Source organism: Lagopus leucura, unplaced genomic scaffold (genome assembly GCF_019238085.1).
Source record: "Lagopus leucura isolate 7727_CA_CO unplaced genomic scaffold, USGS_WTPT01 Super-Scaffold_100159, whole genome shotgun sequence".
In the NCBI taxonomy this organism is placed as follows: Eukaryota; Metazoa; Chordata; class Aves; order Galliformes; family Phasianidae; genus Lagopus; species Lagopus leucura.
This window is the reverse complement of record NW_024962335.1, coordinates 26,388,644-26,410,901: the sequence shown is the minus strand read 5'-3', so window position 1 is coordinate 26,410,901 and position 22,258 is coordinate 26,388,644. Positions and strand designations below refer to the sequence as shown.

Below are 22,258 nucleotides of genomic sequence, written 5' to 3'. Positions count from 1 at the left end.
GTTTGGATGCAAGTTTCACCGTGCAATTTAAAAAATTTAATTGCAACAAGGAATTTTCTCAGTTCTCATTATGCAAGCATACACAATAAAATAAATGTCAGGTTGTGCAACTCACTCTCTGTAGTGCAGATTCAAACTTGAGCAAACTACTTACAATGAGTACTTCATGAAAAAACACATTAACTATTCCTAATTATATTTAATGAAAAAGTAAAGGCAGTGAGGAAGTTTTTAACCAGTTTTGGCATGTGTAAGACAAACTAGTGCAAATTTTTGCTGTTTTGCAAAAACTTAGGAAGTCTCCAACTATAATTCCACATTTTAGGAAAACAGATCTTCTGAATTTGGTTTTATCATAAGCTCTGCTATGTATCTATAGGTGAAGTTCCTAACTTTCAGCTCTTCAAAACATCTCCCCAAATATCACCCCATTACTTCTAATCTTATGTAATATTCATTACTATTTTTCAAATATTTTACTGCTAGAACAGCTTGTCTGTAGGGCAGCCTGGAAGCAGTGCCAGAAAGAGAAATAGCTATCAGCACAAGATTTAATATTGTCAATCATTTACACGCAATTTCAAAGCTTTGAGAATATGCACAGGAGCTCAATATTAGAACTGGGAGATGTTTATTTTCACAAGAAAAATAAGCTATGAGCATCAAGTTAGTTAGATTACTCTGACTTACTCTTAGGTAAAGCTTCTATCTCTCTCTTTATTATAGTTTGTTTAAGTTTGAAAACTGACTGGAATATTTTGGAAGCATTTTAGATAAATATCGCTAGAAGAATTTGAACATAAAAAACACAAAGGAACAGGGCACTTACATCAATAGATTCTAAGAAGGAAAAATAATTCTTATGATTGATATCATTCTGCTAGGACAGAGCTATTTCTCACACCCCAAAGGGTTTTCTGACCATTTATTAATAGCTAATTAATAATCATTCAGTGTTAATAAAAGGTGAACTTTAAATCTGTTCTGAGTAGGAATCCAGGCTTTTTTTTTTTTGTAGTCAACAATGCATAATATGTAATATTGTTCTCTATAAGAATATTTAAATAATATGGATGGAAGAATAAAGCAAGTAGCCTGGATACAGGACTATTTGGTAGCAAGTCTAGTTAAAAAAAAAAAAATTACATAGCACTTACCCTCTTGCTTCCTCCTCTTGCCCTTTTCCTCTCTGTATTTTAATCCACTGTTCCAACTGCAGCATTGAATTAGTTCTCTGCATAACTCGTTCAGACTCCATATGTGACTGAATTGCATTGTGCTGACCTCCATCTCCAGTATCTGCCAGGACAACACCAACAGCTTTATTCTCAGCTCCATTTAAATGAACTGGTCTGAAGTGTCCAGCCTGAACTGCGGTTATGGGTAGTGTCCTGTATTCTGATCCCAAAGGATTTAGCTTCACACTGTTAATTTTTGTTAATGGTTTATCTTGCCCAACTTTCTGGAATCCATATTTTTCAGCTTCCAAAGCCTTCTTCTCTTCATTTTTGTTCACTTCTCTGTTTTTCTGGTTATTTTGTGCCTCTGGCTTAATTAGCACCCGATGGTTTGAAATATTATTGGCCTCTCGAGGTGGTGTATTTTCAGTGGTGAACCTCTCAACTCTAGAAAGGAATATACAACAAGCTGTAACATCAAGAAAACATTCATTTTTAATAATAATAAGAAAAAAAAGTGAATCTCCTTCCTGTTTATCAGGGTAATTTCAGTGATCACTGTCCAGATATTTTAAACTACTATATTTGAGATAAAAATCCAGGATGTATTTTCTCAATTATCAATGACAGCTTCTTTCTTTTTCTCTCTCTCTCTTTTTTCCCCCCTCACCCTCGATGCTTCTCTTTCTTTACTATTTTGAATACAAATATTTGTAAGTTAGGGCAATTTTTTTTAAAAGACAGCTTCAAATTAATCCCCCTGATAAAATGTGCACTGAACAAGAGCAAAAAGCCAGACTCTGAAAAAGCAGAGGTTTGGTTCCCAGAGGGCTGGACATTTAAACAGTGAAAGTAATCAGTAGTTTTCCAAAAGCCAAGGCTTCCAGAAATCGACAGCCTGAAATTCATACTATTTTTAAAGCTATCTTTAAAAATGGTAGCAGACTACACTGCTGAATAGCTTATAATTCACGATACTGCTGGATTTAACATATAACAAGATCCATTTAAGAAAACAATTGTTCATGGTCCCTGGCATGAATTAGGTTTCTCTGGTATGCCATCTCTTCAGACATCATACATTTTATGAAATAACTGTGGCTTCCCTAAGTTTAGAAGGGAAGATAGCTGCTGACTGAGGAAACCATACCACAAAAATAATGATATTTTTACTGCTTTGGAGTACTTATACAAGTAAAGAATGTATATGGTTCAATTAACCATTTTCCTTTTAAAATTTCAGAATGTCAAGAAGCTGTATCTTTTTCATCCCTGGACATTATCTGAACATCCAGCTCAGACAGTGACATTTTTTAGTGTGATGTACTAGAAAAAAAAAGAACAAAAAAAGCTGAAACTTTTTGGTCAACATTTTTGGGAATGGAAGGAAGTATTTGTTTTAAGATTACATCTCTTTATAAAACCAAACATTCAAAGAATAACATTTCATTTTATGATGTTAATTTTTCCAAACTTTTTGCATCCTTCTGGGGAGAAAACATTATTCACCTTTTCAGTTGGGTCCTGTTCAAGCACCTGATCTGTGTGTAGAAAGACCATCATGTATATAAATGCCCAAGAGCACAAGACCACTATGAAAAGTGATCTGCTTCTAAGTAACTACACTCACAACAGTAAGCATTTTTGCTTACCCAGACTTGAACATGAGGCCAAAATGTATAACAAGTCTACACCTCCTTGGCATGTTGTTTAAGCCATGAATTCCCAATTCCCAACTGCAGTAAATATATAAAGGACAGAAGACTGTAATGTCCTTATAAAACATTATCCACAATTAATAAAGCTGACTGTTTAATTTATAAGCACCTTCCATTATCAGACTATGATAGAATCATCACAGAATGGCTTGGGTTGGAGAGGCTCTTAAAGATCTTAAAGATCATCTAGTTTCAACCCCCCTGCTCTGGGCAGGGTCACCAACTGCTAAACCAGGCTGCCCAGAGCCACATTGAGTCTCTCTTGCTATGAATACTCAGTGATGTGAAGGGGATCAAGAACTTATAAGTACACCACTTCAAACAACAGCAGGACATCAATGTCTGCTGCACCTTGTATTCGAGTTTGTGTGAAATACACAGTAAATGCTAAAATTTCTGCCAGTGATAGACTGTAGAGAAATCTTAATGTACAACCAGTTTCTACATAGAAGGGGAGGACACGCCCCCAAAAACCAAGCCTTAGCATGGTGTTCTATTCACATTATCATGCTGGAGATGCTAATTGGAAAAAAAGAAAAAAATCACAACATTTTTTTCCTATCACTTGTTGCTATGGTTATACGCAGCAGAGGTAAGTACTTCAATTTTGACATTCTTTCTGATGATCCTTCTCATGGTGTGACATTCAAATTGATAAAAATAGACTTTGGGGCTTGCCTTTAACTCTGTGCATCAGATCAGACAACATAGCGTGAGCAAGAGACCTCTTTCAATAGCAGTTGTTGCAACCAAAAAAGAAACATCAGAAACTAGTACGCAAAGAAATAGAAATTCATATTTATGCAAATGTCAGAAATAGAAATCCATATTTATTTGTCTCCATGTTTGTATGCAGCTCTCAAAGGTTTTCAGCAAGGCTTGTGGGATATGTTTTGAGGATGGAAGAGGCAAAAGAGAATGAGCATCAAATACATATCAAGTACAGTTTCATACTGTATACAATTTATTGATTTCTACTATAAAACAAATAATATGTAGGGAACGGTTGTATGAGGAAAAATACTATTTTCAGCTTTTATAAGCAAATATTATAAACAAATGCAAAATCCTAAAACAGATGAGGGGGTTATGTAGTCAATTATCAGCCAAACATGAGGATGGCCCAAAGCCAGCTAGAGGCATTTGAAAAGAGAGTCGTTTTTCAAACCCAGCACTGTCAGTAAGCCCCCGCTGTGGATGTTGTTATGCTAACAAGTGTTTTTTTGGCAGCTTAGCTTATGCTGTTCAGGGAGAGTAACTACAGGAGAAGAGAAAAATCTTCTCTCAGTACACGGTGCAGCGCTCAAGAGGAAGATACAATGGCTCTAGCACACACAGTTAACAGTGAGAGTGGAGGAAAATCATGCTCAAATGATGGAGCATAGAGAAATAAGCATTTGGGATAGAGTGGGCTAGTGGATATATGGATGGATATTAACATCCGCAAACACAAGCAAGCAATCAGTACTACAGACACAACTTGACTGCGGTCCGCAGTGATATGACAAAGAATGAGTACAATGTTTTGCTAATCCAGACAGGTTATTTGAGATCATATTTGGAGTGATGAGCTTAGGCAGTTCCTTGATCATTACAGTATTTCTTGTTATGATTTTGATGAGTTCCTCAGTATGTTATAAAATCTGAATTTACTATGTAGGTAAAATAAAAACAAAAACATTCAGAAAGGAGTAATTATAATTAAGTCAATAGGAGTAATTACTATTTGTCCTTTCCTGCAATTATACATCAGAAGGGAGCTCTTCTACTTCAAGCTGCTGATCAGTTCTAAAAGAAATTATTCTATTTTTCTCACCTCCCATTTCTGTATTATATGGTTCATTATATTTGGAAAGTAAGAGAATATCTGATGGAAAATCTGACAAAAATAATAACCCAAACAAACGTTTCAAATATCTGTTTTATCTTTTTTTCTCTCTAAGGAACTCTCGTGCTCAAAAAAAAAAATAAAAATCAAGACATATTCCAGCTCTCTAGTTATTTAAACCTGACTATTGGGATGGTACTACAAGAGTACTGTAAGTAAGGAAGTCCCTTAATTTCTAGATTAAAAGAACTATACTGTTAAAACTTTGATTTATTACTGGGCAATCTATATTAACAAGAACAGAAAAGTGGCTCAGTTGGGTTACAGAGTAAGTTTCTCCAGACATGGTATCATAAGCAACTTAGTCTGTTGGAAAACTGTGCTCAGTCTCACACTACAACTTCTAGAAAAGACAGAATGGAGAGCCAAAGGCATTGGCTGAATTTTTGATTCAACTCAAATAATTCATTCTTAAATCCATGTGCATGCCAAACTCTAGGTTACTTAAGAATGAGGTAATACCACACTAATTCTTAACAGATTCTTACAGGGAAGTATTTCTTCTGGGTATAAGATCACATCCTGCTAGATGGTCCATTTTAAGAACTGGCCTGATAGCTAAAAGGTGGACTCTTTAGAAAACAGATGTCTGGGAGATTTTTTTCCTTTTTATAGTTAACAGACATGAAAATTTTAGGGACTTCAATGGTCTTGAAGTATAACAAACCTTTCAAAGAGATCAAATTTCTTGGTTTTTGTTTTGTTTTCTTTTGTTTTGTTTTGCCTGAGTTAAAACAACAGGGTAGTGTTACAGACTTGCTTTTCCTGTTTCTAACACTTGTTTTGTCTGTCTGTAAGCCCATTCATCTAGATAACCAGGCAGGAAACTACTGATTTTGCTGTCAAGTGTTTTTCTACTATTTCAGCGTGTGCCACTGTGATTCACCAAGGACTAAGATAAGCAACTGAAGCAACACAAGGCAGATAGCAGGAGCATGTAGCTGGATGAAAAGCAATAGATAAGCTTAGCTATACTGGGAATCCCCACTGTTTGCCTGTACACTCTCAAGCATTTGAAACGGGCACACATTTGAAACGGGCAGACATCAGTGTTGGAATAGGCACTGCAGCTGTAAGAAGGGGATAGGAGCATGACCAAACATTTAGGGAAGCTGAAATGTCCTTAACTGCCATGGGCTGCACATCAGTCATACTAAAGCAATCACGGAACCACAACCTAGAAAGAATGACTATCTCGTGAAGCTGGACCAACTGTTGAGGGCAAGCTTACTGCGTGTCTTGATAGGCTTTGAGGCAGCAAGCGTGACGGTACAGCTACAGCAATAAATCGAATAAAAGAGTGAATGTTTACAGCAACATTTTAATTTCATTTGTTCCTCATGTTAAAACAAATATCACAAATCATACTGTATAGCCCTTGTTAGTACATTTTAATTTGCTAAACATGCTTTGTACAACATTGGCTATCGCATGAGAGACTATGAAGACACTTATTAAGGAGGTTCTGTCAGAATATTTTTTCCAATTTTTTTTCTTTTACTGTAAAGATATGCATTCAAATATTCAGTCTTGTCGTACTGCACCAACCAAATGAAGGTCCTTTCATTAGTTCAGAAAGTTTCAGAGTGGCACATATCAATATTACTCTTCCTACAGTGTTTACATATTCAGGATAAGATTTTTGTTTGAAGTGAAGTGGGTCTAATTTGGTTTACCCATTTTTCTGTAAGCTATCACCAGCTATCTGCAATACACTTATAATGCAAGGCAACATTGAGTTTTAAATTTAATTTATTATTGACTAAGTTAAATGAGATATTTTGTCATACGATATGTTCATTATTTTAAGTGCAATGGCTTTCAAAAAATTCTCAATCAGGAACTTAAAAGGTAAAAATGTTACCATCAAAAAAAGCATCAACCTGTTTATACTCTTATGCCTCTCTGCTTATCTTTTCTGCCACATCATCCAAACAAATGGTGGGTTACAGGGCACAAAACATGTTTATGTACAGTATGAAATCTTACATAATAAGATAGATGTAATTATTGTAATTGAACCTTACCACTCCTCATTTCTACAAGCTGAGATGTTTTATCTTCTGTATTTTATGGAAAATAGACATTATAGCTGACAGACTGGTGTGCTTTTTCCAAAGTGTGGAGAACAATGTTTTTTCTGTTAATCTATTACACTATGCTGTCCAATGCTAAGAATGAAATACTTCATATACTATTTATTTACTTAAAAGATATTAGACAGCTAAGGTTTCAGACTGATGATTAAGATTTGTCACTAAAACACTTCATAGGTGCCAATTTGGAAGTGTTCCCTGTTTATTTTAACTGCCTGAATGTCCCACAGATTGATGTGAGTAAAAGTTCCAGTACATTTGACTGAGAAGCTCACAAAACACTACAACATCTAAGATTACAAGTGTCTAATCATTCTGTTTTCCATTTCATGCTTCTACCGGTACCATATCAGAATACAGAATGCAGAAATGGCACGACAAGTTAATGGCAACAACTTACAAAATTGAGGCAAAATTTAGAAAGACTGCATCTATTTTGACAGATGTAATGTGCTCAGATAGAAATTGTAACCTTCTCTTTATTTGGTACCTATGTTTATGGGTTTTTATTTATTTTTATACTTAAGATTTCTCAGGATTGCTGTCACTCATTCAGCTCCAGCATAGAGGGACCTAAGGGAGTGCAGAAGTAAATCATGTGAGAGCAGCCATCAGCAACAATTTCTGTGCCATCAATAACAAGGAGCTTTTAAATTTTCTACTGATGAAGTTTCCATTACAGATGTCACGAAGCTGGCCCAAGGGATCACAATGAGAGAGAAAACAATTTTTACTGGGCAGATAGCAGCAGGCAATACTCAGTTTCTGAGAATGCCTGGCTTCCAGTGATGACTCACTTTTTGTTATCAGCACATGGACATATAAAAGATAAGTCTCCTGAATAGGTAAGTATAATTTTAATAACAGCATGATGAACAGGAACATGCAGACCCATCAGTGGAACTGTTTCATTTGACAGAAGCTACAACTGTGAATTTCGTACTTAAGACACATATAAGACAAAGACTACCACCAGTTAAGATATTATAGAAGAGAAGACTCTGGGGAAACCTCATTGTGGCCTTCCAGTACTTGAAGGGAGTGTATAAATAAACAAGAGGGGGTATGACTGTTTACATGGGTGGATTGTGATAAGACAAGGGGGAATGGTTTTAAAATGAGACAGGGGAGGTTTAAGTTAGATATCAGCAGGAAGTTTTTCACACAGAAGGTGGTGACGCAGTGGAACAGGTTGCCCAAGGAGGTTGAGGAGGTTGTGGATGCCCCATCCCTGAAAATCCCCATCCCTGGCATTCAAGGCCAGGCTGGATGTGGCTCTGGGCAGCCTGGTGGTTGGCGACCCTGCACATAGCAGGGGGGGTTGAAACTAGATGATCTTTGAGGGCCTTTTCAAACCAAGCATTCTGTGATGACTCTATTGTTCTTCAGTGAGAAGGGCACAGTAAATCAAAGATGCCTGCACACAGCACTTGCCATTAATGGTGCTTTCTCTGATGCCATAGGCTAAAAGAACTTGTCAGTTTTTTCCTCCTCTGGCCTCTTACACTCAAGGCATCTGTATTCATAACAAATCTGCAAAATTTTATCCAATATTGTTAAATTAGTAGGAATTCTTTGACAGAAAGAGTAATCACCTCAGATGATTTATGTTATATTTTAAGCTCTATTTTAAGGCAGTCTCTTCATTTAAATAAGTCAAATTAAACAGGAGAAAAAGGTATACAATTCCTCTGTTTTATGAATCTACATTACCTTTTCACTGGCTCTGTCTGCACAAGTGCTGCATCTGTCATGGCTTTCATCCACAACTCCATTTCCTTTCCTGTATCTGTGCAGAAATAATATGTCCTCATGTTTGGATGAGCTGCCTGATTGGAAATGACATGGTCATTGCAATAAAAATATAAGATTCTGTAAAAGAAAAGAGGCAAATTATTTTACTATATAAATACTGTAGTTTCTTTTATAATAAAATTTCTGAAAATTATATTGTCAGAAAAAATATCTGAAGAAATATTTCAGTGTTATGTTTCTGCTTCATTGTATTTGTATTTTCCAAATAATGGTCTACAATATTCAGTCATAGCTGTTTCTTCATTAACGCATCTGATAAAAGACCCTTACAATTATTTGTTCTGTTAAAAACAATCTCAATTACTCATTAATGTAAATTAATATAGTCAATTAATGTAAATAAGACTTTGGTATAGATTCTTTTGCCATCTTGATGATACAGTAAATTTTAGTTTATACTCACCACATTAAATAAAAGATGTGCTGCTTAGCAGGCCAAATGAAGAACCAAAAGGAGCTCATAAAACACAAAAAAAGCCAAGAGAGAATACTTAGTAAGTGATTTATATAATAATTAAAGATTAGCTGTGAAACACTCCTAAAAGTGATTCATATTTGTGATTTAATTAATAATAAAACATTATTTTTATTTATATATAAAGATACACTGTATCTAAATAACTACAAAACTTTTCATTTGTGGGTAAGTTTAGCTGTGGATGCAGTTTGCATTTCTAAAACACCCTACAGCATTTAAGAGCAATGAACTAAAAATAAATTACTAGTAACACGTGATATTTATCCATTTTCATACTCCAGTAACCATGTCTGTATTTAAATCAGACTAAAAATGTGAATCCTCTGCTACCATATTATGTAAAATACAATCTCAGAAGCTGTTCGTAAATACTCTTTTTTTTTTTTTTTTTTTGCATAGCAACTCAGTAAAATGAGTTCTGATCATTAGGTTATTGTGTTCTCAGACATAAAATAAAACAAAAAATTGATTTTCTTACTTTAAAGGCATATTTCCGGTTAATATGGTCCTCAGGAGAAAGCACAGATATCTGAAAACTAGGTAGAAGTATACTACCTAGTATTCCTTCTTCTTTCTCATCTGTGAATAAATACTCTTTGATTAGAGAAACAAAGTATTTTGATGCATAATACTCCAACTCAAACACTCAAATGAAAATCTCTATTTAACAACACATGGCCAGTAACAAGAAGCTTTCTGGCTCAGCTGAACGTGAGCCAGCAGTGTGCCCACGAAGCCAACAAGGCCAACAGCATCCTGGCTTGTATCAGAAGGCAGGATGTAGCCAGCCAGGAGGAGCAGGGGGATAATTGTACCTCTGTACTCAGTCTTGCTGAGGCCACACCTCAAGTACTACGTTCAGTTTTGTGCCTCTCACTACAAGAATGATATTGAGCCCCTGGAGTGTGTCCAGAGAAGGGCAATGAAGTTGGTGAATGGTCTGGAGCACAGGTCTTAGTGGGAATGGCTGGGGGAACTGGGACTGTTCAGTCTGGAGAAGAGGAGGCTCAGGGGAGACGTTATTGCTCTCTGTAACTACCTAAAAGGACACTGCTGTGAGGTGGGAATTGGCCTCTTCTCCCATGTAACTAGCAGTAGGATGAGATGGAATGGCCTCAACTTGAGCCAGGGGAGATTCAGGTTGGATATAAGGAAAAACATATTTTCCAAAAGAGTGGTCAGGCGCTGTAAAGGGCTGCCCAGGGAGGATGTTGAGTTACCGTCCCTGCAGGTGTTCAAGAAACATTTGGATGTGGTACTAAGGAACATGGTTTTGTGGGGAAATATTGGTGGTAGGTGAATGGTTGGACTAGATGATCTTGGAGGTCTTTTCCAACCTGGGTGATTCTCTGATTTTGGAAGAAAACACATTGGAGAATCCCAAAACCAGATCCATTTGTTATGCAGCTATCTATACAGGTTTGTATGATCTTGTAGGTGTGTGGCCCAAAAAGACTGCTCAGCACAATGAAATCAATCTAAGCCATCTGAATATGGCCACTTCTGACATCTTCCTCCAAGATGGACAAGTATAAGAAAACTCTTGAAAGTGCCAATTCTGCAGAAGTTTAAAGACATGATCTGTCTCATAGAAAACACCATGAATAGCTTCACCTGGAGGTTTTTCCTGTGGATCAGTGCTTAACTGTGTAAGACTTCAAAACTGAAAAGGAGAAGGAAACTTAGCCTCTAATTTGGTGGCAGGAGCAATACCTGAAATCTATTGTCCACTCAGTAGATCTGCACGTTCTTCTAACCATTCACTGATACTGGGCGTATGAAGCTAGGAAATTGTTATAATTTCCCTGAACACTTTACACTCAATTACATTCTATTTGTACGAATAAATACATGTCAGATCATTTGCAAAACAAATAGAAACACCCTTTTCACTGAACCTTGTTTTATATACAATGTAAAGAAAATGACTTGTAAATAATAAATTGACATTTTAATTGGAAGCCACAACCAGCTCTCAAATCCAATTATGCCTTGATAAAGGAATAATTGGATGCAATTCACAAAGTCAATCTTAATTGTATTTCAGACAAAGAACTGCAATTCACATCCTGTATCTTAGAAGATCTTCTGATAAAACTTCTCTCAGTTGAAGACACTGTCCAGTACAAATGTTATGTATCTATGAAATTAAGATGAAAAACTGATACTTCAAGTTGTTTCAAGCAAAGAAAATTAATGCCGTTACAATTAGAAGATTTATAGAAAAATATAACAGCACAGAAGAACTGTGGATTCAAATGTGGATTTGAGAATCTTCTCTTGGTCCTCATCTACTCACTAAATTCTGAAAAGCTGCATGTTTCGCTGAAGTTATTGATAAAGGAAAAGTTCTATCCAGATATACTAGCATTACATGAGATGTCAGATGTAAAAATTATGCTGTCTTAGATAGCTTTTTAACTGAAGAACTTAGTATGAGAACATTTTGATTAAGAGATAAAGATGAAATGCAAGAAGACTTTCAGATATACTCAACTGTCTACTTATATTCATGCCTGAAACCAGGCTCCTCCCTCCAAACATTTTCTAGACACACACAAAGGAATTTTGCTGTTTTTTTTTCCCTGTTCCAGAATGTGTGGCAAAGTTGGGGCTTTCTACTTTATTTGGACCACTTTTGGGGGAGAAATATTTTCTTCTGCTGTTAGACTACACTTGAACTTGTTTATTACCATGTCACACACAATAGTGTCACATAAAAGCATTAAGCATTTTTGTTGCACTTAACAGCTATGTATCTGGAGGACTCTGGTCTTTGCTAAAACATAGTGCTACATTCCATTTCCGGATTTTTAAAATCTGTTTCCCATCAGAACAGCTTTTATCTACACATTATACTGCCCCAAACCCATCTTTACTTGTCTGCTGTGCGTGAATAATTCAAGGCAAAAACAGCAGATCTTCTGTTCAGTTCAAAGGTCTTTTATTTGTTGCAACAATAACCTGATCTGAGAGCAAGCAGTCTTTTATCCTCCAGTGAAACAGAAAAACAACATTCTCTAAGCTCTGGAAAAATACAGTGAAATCATTTTTCATCTACAAATTAAATCTAATCATTAGCTGCTAACACTGTAACACAACCATAAATCTTCATTAAGATTTACTAACATAAAAAACAAAAACAAACAAACCAAAACAACAACAAACCAGTAACTACAATCAGGCAACCAGAAATCCTGTTTGGAGTCTAGGAGCACTCACCCCCTTTCTATTTTGTCAATACCTGAGAGACAATTAATACAAGAACTTACAAGCACCGGGTCTAAGTGTCTATTCTTTTGCTTTAATATTCTAGCTATTTTGAATACTTTTAAGACTCACTGTGTATCAGTTTAGTGAGTTTGTAAGCTTTAACTGCTTTCTAGTAAGTGTGATAATTAAGTTTATCTTGTAGACAATTTAGCCTGCTTGTATTTCAGCCTATGTGGTACATTACAATGTAGAAAAGGAAACAGATTATAGAGCTGCTTGGATTTACTTTATTTATTGTTGAGATTTTTTCAATCTTCGATTTGCGATACTTTAAGTCAATTTAATCTGTTCACCACCAAATGGCAAAGCAGCTCTTTCTTTAGAACCTTTGGAAGAGAAAGCTTGGGGACTTGTTTAAAATCAGAAAGCTCCATAAGAAAGCACAGAGTACTTAATGACCACTTGCTTAAATGCAGCATAATTGAAGCACAATTGATGCCTCTATGATTGAAATTACAGCTTAATTTTCACTCCACAACTGTTTATCTACCAACATATATGTTTTGGATAAAGAAACAAAGCTTAATGATTATATTTCAGTAATTCAGAATTTGTTAACTAAAATGGTCACAAAGAACAAGCTTTTATATTTCATGACCTATTAGTCTTGTTTAGCACAGAAACATGCTGCTCTGAATGGAACAGCATCTTAATTTCATCAGTCACTGCTTTCAGGGTTATTAGCATCAACACTACTTACAACTAATTCAAAAGTCTCCTCATAAGCTGAAAATCTCTCTCATCCTCCACAAGACTGCAGGTGGCCTTCATTGTTCATTTTCCTCCATTTTGCCAAGCTTTACACTCCTCTTTGCTCTCAGCCTCCTTTAAACTATTATCAACGTACACCTTATTTCAGAACTGAATGCATTTCCATATGCACAAGTCCTATTTATTTATCCTCTCAAGAGCACTACAGTTAATAATCTGTAATGATGAAGAAACCAATTTTCTAACATACACATATGCTAAGACTCAAATTGTAACCAGCTAACTTTTCCCTGTAAAATACACTGATGTAGCTACTTAAAGGTACTAATTATTTCTACTTTGTTCCAAATACAGCAGAAAATTCTACTCATGTGGAACTTGACAAAATTTCACTTTGTAAGTATTCATGAGCACTGATTAGATTCCCAAAAGGCAAATATATCCTCTATATTATTCCAAAGGCAAAGTTTTGGCCCCTCTCCACTATTCCTTTCATATCCCCATTTCAGTTAATTAATTTGCATGATAAATCAGATTTAACTTGGCATATTTATTTCTTAACAACAGAAGTAGTGAGACAACTAAAACTCATCATGTGAACATATTAAAAAGGTGGCTGCGAATGGGTTTGCCCTTTGAGCATTCCTGACAGGCAGGAAGCAATTACGTGAAATTGCTAATTAAGAAAGGAAAAGATAAAAGTAACAGGCCTGGATATTGGCAGCTATACAACTATTTGATCCATTAAGTCAAGTAGCATCTTCTTTTTTCCTATATTTGAGTAGTATGTCAAAATCTATCTGCTTGCAGTAGAATTGGCAGGCAAGCCTTTCCTGAATGGAACTTACCCCTGTAATAGAAGAGGCACAGATCTGAGAGCACAAACCACCGCTTCTTCCACAACTTCATTCCAGTGCTGTCCTGTATTAATAAAAGCAATCACTTAAGTAAACGGTAAACAGTTCACAAAGTAAACTGGGTACCACAAAACTGGAGTGGTGTGTTGTTCATTTTCTTAGCTAAGTCTTACTTTAAGTATCTTTGATTTTTCACTGCAGAACTGACACTGCAAACCATGACGATAACGCCAGGGAGCCTGATCTTAACATAAGAGAACGGATGAAACGAGAGCCCATTATCTCAGAATGCTAGAGCCCAAAATCTACACTAAGGAGTAGATCCAAACTTTTATTTTATTTTATTTTTAAGTGCATGAGTAATTATAGTACTTAAAAAGACACCCTTTGTTTTCTGAAACCATCTACTAAGCTTCAACTACTATTCATTCACTATCTAGAGCAAATTTCTTTCCAACCAAGTTTCTTCTTAAAGCAATTTCATTTTCATTTATGTTTATAATCCATTTATACCACACAACTCAGAATGAAAGATTGTCACTAGTGCAGTGTAAATAAGCTAAAGCACTGCAGCATGCACACATATCCTAGCAGAATTAGATTTAATAAATATGCTAATCTTCTCTCCAAGAAGAAAGGTACGTGTGAATTATCAATATTCTTTTAGTGAATAGGTTTTATGACAACTAAGACGGATTCAATAATGAAATCCAGAACTTTGCCTATACTCAAGAAATTATTAGCGTTATTTTTAGCCTCTTATTTCAAACTCTGCCCTGTTTTTGGGGTGGGAGAAGAAGATGAAGGATGGAAAAGAAAGGTTAAAGCAAGCATTAGCTAAGCAACATTATACAGAAAAAGTTAAAAAATAATCCTTTGCTACAAACATTTTCATAGATAGAATAACTAAACGTTTTATAGCCTATTTATTCTAAGGAGTTCACAGTGATTTAACAAACACTAATGAACTCTGGAAGCACTGTCCATAGCAGTCAGCTCCTATTTCACAGCTGGAAAGGCAGACACAAAGGGGGCAGACTGGCTTCCTCCCCTCACTGACAAGGTCACTAACTCGACAGTGGATTAGAACACAGGAACTCTGGCCCTAAGGACACCAGCCATAAAAATCAAGCCTATGATTTGAAAATTCCCAAACTTCTTCAGTGTAAAGGATTACCTCAAGCCCTCAGATGGACTTGCTAAAAAAGCTGTTACACAACATCAGACTACTTCCATCAGTCAAAAACACCAACAGGTCTCTACATGGACACATGCATAATTCTCCCAAAAATGACCCATTCCAGGAATGATCTTTCTATCTTCCTTACTCATAGCAGAAGAATATACAAAATGAGTATGTGGCTCCCATATTTTGATTTTTTTTCCTACTTAAGACCAAATCCCATCTGTATCAGTAATTTACAAATTATTTTTCTCCTCATTATTATGATTATGTCATAATTACTAGAAGAATTACACAAAATTGGCATTATATTCAGTGAGACAGCACACACCCTGAATCAAACAAAACTTACTGTTCTCTGTGAGTATGCGGATATGCTAAGAAAGTTATTATATTACCAACAGAAGTCAGCAGAGATTTTTACTGTAGATTTTTGTCTGTAGATTTTTGAAGACAATATCTATTACTGAAACTCATGAGTAAATTATTTTTCAATTAACAACACAGAAACATATAGCAACCATTTCTTACAAAACACAGTCAAACATTTCAGCATTTAAACCATCCTACATACAAATCCTGGCCAATGACATGCAGCTAGACAATGAAGTGGACAGAATGTTGGCTGAAACGCTGGGCCCAGTTGGCAGTCATCAGCAGGTGATGAGGCCAGTTACTATTGAGGTATACCAGGAATTTACACCACGGCCAACACTTTTTAACTTCTTCATTAACAACCTAGACACTGGAACAAATTGCACACGCAGCAAGTTTGCAGATGGTAGAACTGTGCGGAGTGGCTGATATACCAGATGGTTTTACTGCCATTCAGTGGGACCTCAGCAGGCAGGAAAATTGGGCAGAGAAGAATCTCATGAAGTTCAACACTGGAAAATGCAAAGCCCTGCATCTGCTGAGGAATAACACTAGGCAACATCACACACTGGGACTGATCAGCTGCAAATGAGCCCTGAAGAGATAGCTGGTGGGGTCCTGGTGGACAATAAGATGATCATGAGCCAGCAAGGCAACCTCGTGACAAACGAGGACAACAGCATCCCGGACAGCATTAGAAGTGGTGCCAGGATGTACAGGGAGGATACTCTCTCTACTCAGCAGTCCTAAGGTTTATCTGCAGCACTGGGTCTAGAGACGTGGACATAGTGGCATACAGCAAAGGGCCTCGAAGATCATTATGGGATTGAAGCATTCTCTATTCCCTGTGTGAAGAGAGGCTGAGAAACCAGAGCCTGTTAAGTCTAGAGAAAAGGCAGTTCAGAGGGAATTTTATCAGTACCTGATGGGTAAGAGAAGATGGAGCCAAACTCTTCTCAGTGGTGCCCAGTGACAGGACAAGAGGCAATGGGCACAAATTTAAAGCAGTGAAGTTACATCTGAGCAAAGCTTATTTAATTATTTAACTTACTGTGAGAATGACCAAATGCTGGTACAGATTGCCCAGATAGGTTCTGCTTAGTCTCCCGCTATGGAGATTAAAAACCTAACTGGACACAACTCTTGGAAACTGGCAATAACTGATTCTTCTTGAGCAGGGGAAGTTGCAGCAGACGATCAAGAGGTCACTTCAACCTTAAGAACTCTGTGAAAGCTACTCTTTCTTCATTAGGAAAATACTACACTGAAATTGACTCTATAATAGTAACACAGAGCACAGAGGCCACAAGAGTATCTAAACAAGGGAAAAATCTACCCCTAATGTATACTTACTACTAAAAAATTCTGCTACTATAGAAGTTTCTATCTGTTTAGTAGTAGATTTTTAAAACTCATCAACAGCATCCAGGAAGCTAGCTGGGTCATTCTATTCTGTAAGGGTCAGTAAATTACAAAAATACATTCAAAAATATGTATACAGAGTGCCTCGGCAGAGTTTAAATGCCAAATTCTAAACAGATCCTTAGTGGATTTTAAAAACATATACCAAATATGACTGAGTTGGTTATGTTGTCTCTTGCAGGGCAAGAAGAATGCAAATAGTCTGATATTGCTGACTGGAGAATCTACAGTAGGTTGAGTATGCTGCCACTAAATAGAAAAGATCAAATGCATCAGATTAGTTTACTTCCAAATGATTGGCTTTTGTACATTATACATCTCATTAAAAAAAACAAAACAAAAAAAACAAAAAAAAAAAACCAAAAAAACAGTCAACAAAAAAACCCACTCCAAAGATAAGAAGAGGAAGAATACCTGTTTGTAGAGCCAGCCACGTCTGACAACTGGTGCGTTAGGATTTCTCTTTATTGAGTTTGATCTCTTTCCAAAATTATGAACCTTCTTTGATGATCGTGATGTCTAAATTAAATTGAACAGGTTAAAGGAAACATCATATCAATATCTGTTGAAAAATCATAATGCATTTTCATGTTTTTTTTTCCTAAATCTTTTCCTTACACATCTCTCTGGAGGACTGCAGAACATAAACTGTATTCCTTTTATAGATACATAATCACAATGGTTCTGCTGGCTTCAGCAATTTGTTTTTTTCCTTTGCAGAAAATTCAAAGACAAAATCCAAGACAAATACTTACAGATTTTATTTATTTATTTAAAGAAGAACAAAACCAAATACCTATCTGATCTACCTATCTGATCAGGCAGATAGCAAATCTACCACGGTGTAGTTTTAGTTCTTTCTAACAGAACTACTGCAATTACAAAAAATTACGTCACCTGGACAAGAAAATTCTAATCTTTCCTGCTTCTAACAAGGACTTAATGAATGAAACATAATCAGATTTCAACAGGACATAATTTTCAAAGGCTTTTCTTGAGACTCCCACTTTCGCACGCAGCAACGTTCTAAAAATCCCTTTTCTCCTTGAAGACCCTTCTCCCTATAAATCTCTTGGACGGTTTGAATATGCAGTATTTCACCTGCTTGCACTAAGGCCTACTTTGAGTCTTTTGTCCCGAATCTCCAGTGCTCATTTCTATAGTTGCTCACACCTTCTATATCCTTACAGCTATGCAGTGATCATAGATGATTTCTTCCTTCTTTTACTTGACAAAACAAAACAAATTCAAAAAGGCAAAAAGAAATATGCAATGCTTGGCCAATTCAGATTTAATTCCTTTCAGTCTACATTTAGAAAGTTTGCTCTGCAACTAAATAAACGGAATGTTTATTTTTTAATTTCCATAAGACTGGTGTCTTACAGACCCTGCAATGAGATACAGCAAAGCACACCATTTTGCAGAAGGAAAGCCCAGATAAGTTTTCTATGTTGTGTGCTTGGCTCTGCTCGAATCCCACTATTTTAATTTAGACAGTATAATCCTGTGCTTCAGCTTCCCCATCTCTACTGCTGAGACTGATCATAAGGTTATGCAAAGTTCCTAAATGAGATGCTCAAATGGAAAAACTAAACACAGACTCATTTTTTGTTGAAAATTAGAGCATGAGGTTTCTCTATGAAAATTCAACATGCCTCAACGATTTGCATGGTTGTTATTATACATATGTTGGAGAGAATTCCAGAGTTAAAAATCAAACTGAAAGCTGCAATTAAGAACAATGTGCAGCTTTTGTCAACGATGCCACTTACTGAAGGATAGAATATAGCTTAGTCTAAAAAGAATGACATTACAAAAACTATGCGTATTTGTCTGAAGTCTACAACACAATGAAACAAGGTCATTTTGTGTTTTTCTTTTCTTTTTTTGAAGAATCAGGAGGGAATATAAGAACAATCAAAGTACTTTTAATTTCCCTTAGAGACAGAGAAATTTGACTCAGCTCTGTTTGGAAAGCAAGACAGAGTAAGTAATTGTAGTCCTAATTCAAAATGAAAGTAAAATCTTTCATATTTTCATCTGGAAAATTCTACCACTGCAAAATGGACAAAAGTTTTTAAGAACACAAGAGAAGTACAACATGCAGGTATAAAAAAGGAAAACACAGGGAAGCCCTAACATTTCAGAGCACATTATATAAAGTAAATCTACATCATAGAATCACAGCATATCCTGAATCAGAGGGGATGCACAAGGATCAGTGAGTCCAACTCCTGGCTCCCAGGTTTGGAGCTGTGCCTGCTGTCCTGGGCAGCCTGTTCCATGCCCACTGATGCAGAACCTGTCCCTTTTACATCCTCCTTATGTTGTGGTGCCCAAACCTGCACTCGGTGCTTGAGATGAGGCCGCACAGTGCAGAGCGGAGCGGGACAACAGCCTCCCTTGCCTGGTGCTGATGCTGGATATGATGCACCCCAGGGTACCAGTTGGCCCTTTTGGCTGACAGGGCACTCTGCTGACTCATGTCCAATTTGTCATCAGAAAGAACCCCCATATCCCTTTCTGCAGGGTGCTTTCCTGCCTCTCATCTCTCAGTCCATTCATACATCCATACAGACATCTAAGTTAACCTGTTTGGATACTATATTACCATATTACACAAAAGCAGTGCCAAGATTTTGATCAGAAGCAATTTGTAATGCTCATGCATCTCGAACGTTCAGAAGCTCTTAAGAGTTTGAAACTTCCTATGCTTGTTACATGGCTAACACATTAAAGATGCTTCTGAAAACAAAATAAGTCTTTCAAGTCTACTAGCAAATTCAGATAATTTAAATAGATTTCTCTTAGGTAAGTCTGATTAAAAAAAACCACAAAAAACAAATTGACTTCAATTTCACTAAGCTTTGAGCAAAGATTTAGTAGGTTGATTACACATCTTACCAACTGTGAATACAAATGTCCATTAATTAAATAGAGCATCACAATTGATTTCTAGTTTTAGCAAATAAGGAGAACCCCTTTGGTGATTTGTGATTATTTTACCATTAATTTCATAATGAGAATATCTGCTCATAATTTCTAAGCCTCAAAGACAATTATTATTTTAGGGTATTTAAATATTGTAGGTGTTCACATAAACTAATTATCAGTTTTCAAGCTTCTTAGGCCATCTCCTCCTCCTTTTACATCTGGCATCCCTGTCCATCCCACATTCCCTTCACACACAAACCTGACATAAAAAGAAAAACAGGAACAAAAGAAATAATCAAGAATTAGAAGGATTAAAATACTTTTCACCCCACAACACTGTAAGTAGAGGACATATTGCATAGCTCCAGTTCTGAAGAAAGCAAAAAGAAAGAAGAATAATGAATGACATGTCTAGCTACTGACCACCTGGTGGAAGATGTAGAAGGCAACAGAAATAACAAACTTCATCACATTTTGTATAATTAGATCAATTCTGAGGAACGATCCCAGAAACTGTGATGTCTCTAAAATCAGAACCTACAGGGCTCTGCGCAGTGCCAGTACTGAGAAAGAAGCTGAGAAATCCAATCAGTGATATTTACTCTTTCCCCACTGTGAAGAAAACAAACACCAGAAAAGTCTTGAACTTTGGGCAATAGCTCATTCAGTAGCTGGGGCTGCATACCTAATGACTGTTTCAGCTGCTCTTCTCTGAACACAGCTGCTGATGGACACCAAATTTACATGTCTTCTTCCCCAGTTTCAGAAGTGCTAACTATACCTAAAAAATGCTCTTCAACTAACATAAAAAATGATCAATGCTAAACTTATTTAAAAACAAGGTTCAAGAAACTTCTGAATGTAAATTCAAAGGAAAGAGATACTAAATCTTCTTCCTTCTGCCTAAAAATATATTTCTATGTTTAAGGCTTAAATTATCCTCCAGACCACAAGCCAACATGGCTCTGCCTTCTGTATTTTGCAGGCAATTTCAGTGCCTTTCAATATTGCAGTCTTCCATGAACTGAGTGGTTTTCTGCCTCAGCACTTTAGCTTGGATTAGGAGGTTGCTCTTGAAAATAATCTCCCAACCATTCCCCCTTACTGTGTTTTAGTATGCTTACTAGAGCAAACTCTGTTTATTTTGGATAGGACTAAAATGTAAATGCATAAGGACTAGCCTGAAGATAAACCACAAAAGCACAGTACAGATGTTTGGTCCTAAGCTCCAGTACTGCCCTGCACGTCGCTCCTGTTTACTGTGCTATTTGCTAATGTGGATGCATCTCATGACTATTTCTGATTAAACTGAATCCCAATCAGACATGCACCGATGTACTGAAACTACTTATTTAAAGCTGGAGTGCCTTGAGGACTCTATGAAATACATATAAACTGATACACATATAAACAATTTGACACATCCTCTCTGTAATAGAGACTTCATTCCACTTATGGTGAGAAAATTGTTAGCATGGTTCTGCAGATAATCAGGGCAAGGGAGATGAAATGTGGAGAGGGGCCAGTAACAAGCCTTACTTTATTTACATATGAAAAAACTGAGCCCCAAAATTCATTTCAGAGCATGTAACCATATTGGTCTAGGTAGCAATTTTAGCACTTAAAAAAGGAAGACTTCACTTTAAAAGGAAAGGTAGAAATATATATGTCTCTAGCAGCCACAGGCCTGTGTAGATCTTTTCCACAGTCACGGGTCTGCTGGTTTCCAATTTAGAGATACAGTTCAAGTCAACAAGGAAGAAGTAGCACTTAAAAGACTACTCTGCCCAGGATTGTATGTAATCTTTGACTACCATGCTTTATCTAGTGGGAAAGAAAGAGCAGTAAGACTTTTATCTGAGACTGATTTTTGTCTCACCCCATTCAAACCTCTGAACAGCAAAAGACTTCAGAAGTCTTTCTGCTATAATAAAGAAACTTATCCAAGCATCATGCCTATTCTGGATCAATAAACATTCATGAAAGGCAGTACATACTTCTGTACCACTCAACTACCTGAAATTTTAGTTGTAGTATAAACTTGACCTCCGTTCCTCATTATCTTCCAATATTCAGTACAATCATGAGTTATCTTTGAAAATAAGAATAGCTAAAAAAAGGAGGCATGGGCTGTTCTGTGACTTAATTCCTCACTAATATTTTACTCCTCCTCCATTATATTCAAATGTTGATAAGACAGCTAAGGATTTTATTCTGTATTGAGGGAGACATGAAAAATAGAAACATAGAAGAAAATCAGTTGTTGCGTCTAGATTCCAACAGTAGGAAATTTCTATTTAGTCGTCTTTAAAAGCAATTTAAACCATTAG

The 22,258-nt window shown here is 36.4% G+C and overlaps 1 protein-coding gene across 19 annotated transcripts in view; it reads right to left on the bottom strand.

The window, feature by feature from the left end:
* The window catches only part of PLEKHA5 (pleckstrin homology domain containing A5), a 167,460-nt gene that overhangs the window by 45,153 nt on the left and 100,049 nt on the right, over window positions 1–22,258 (bottom strand). For all 19 annotated transcript variants that reach the window (XM_042889503.1, XM_042889519.1, XM_042889521.1 and 16 more), the window contains 5 exons: window positions 17,409–17,513; window positions 14,006–14,078; window positions 9,652–9,752; window positions 8,594–8,709; window positions 1,158–1,625 (listed from right to left, as the gene is read on the bottom strand). In XM_042889503.1, coding sequence (XP_042745437.1) covers window positions 1,158–1,625; window positions 8,594–8,709; window positions 9,652–9,752; window positions 14,006–14,078; window positions 17,409–17,513 — 863 coding nt within the window. The remainder of the gene's footprint in view (window positions 1–1,157; window positions 1,626–8,593; window positions 8,710–9,651; window positions 9,753–14,005; window positions 14,079–17,408; window positions 17,514–22,258) is intronic.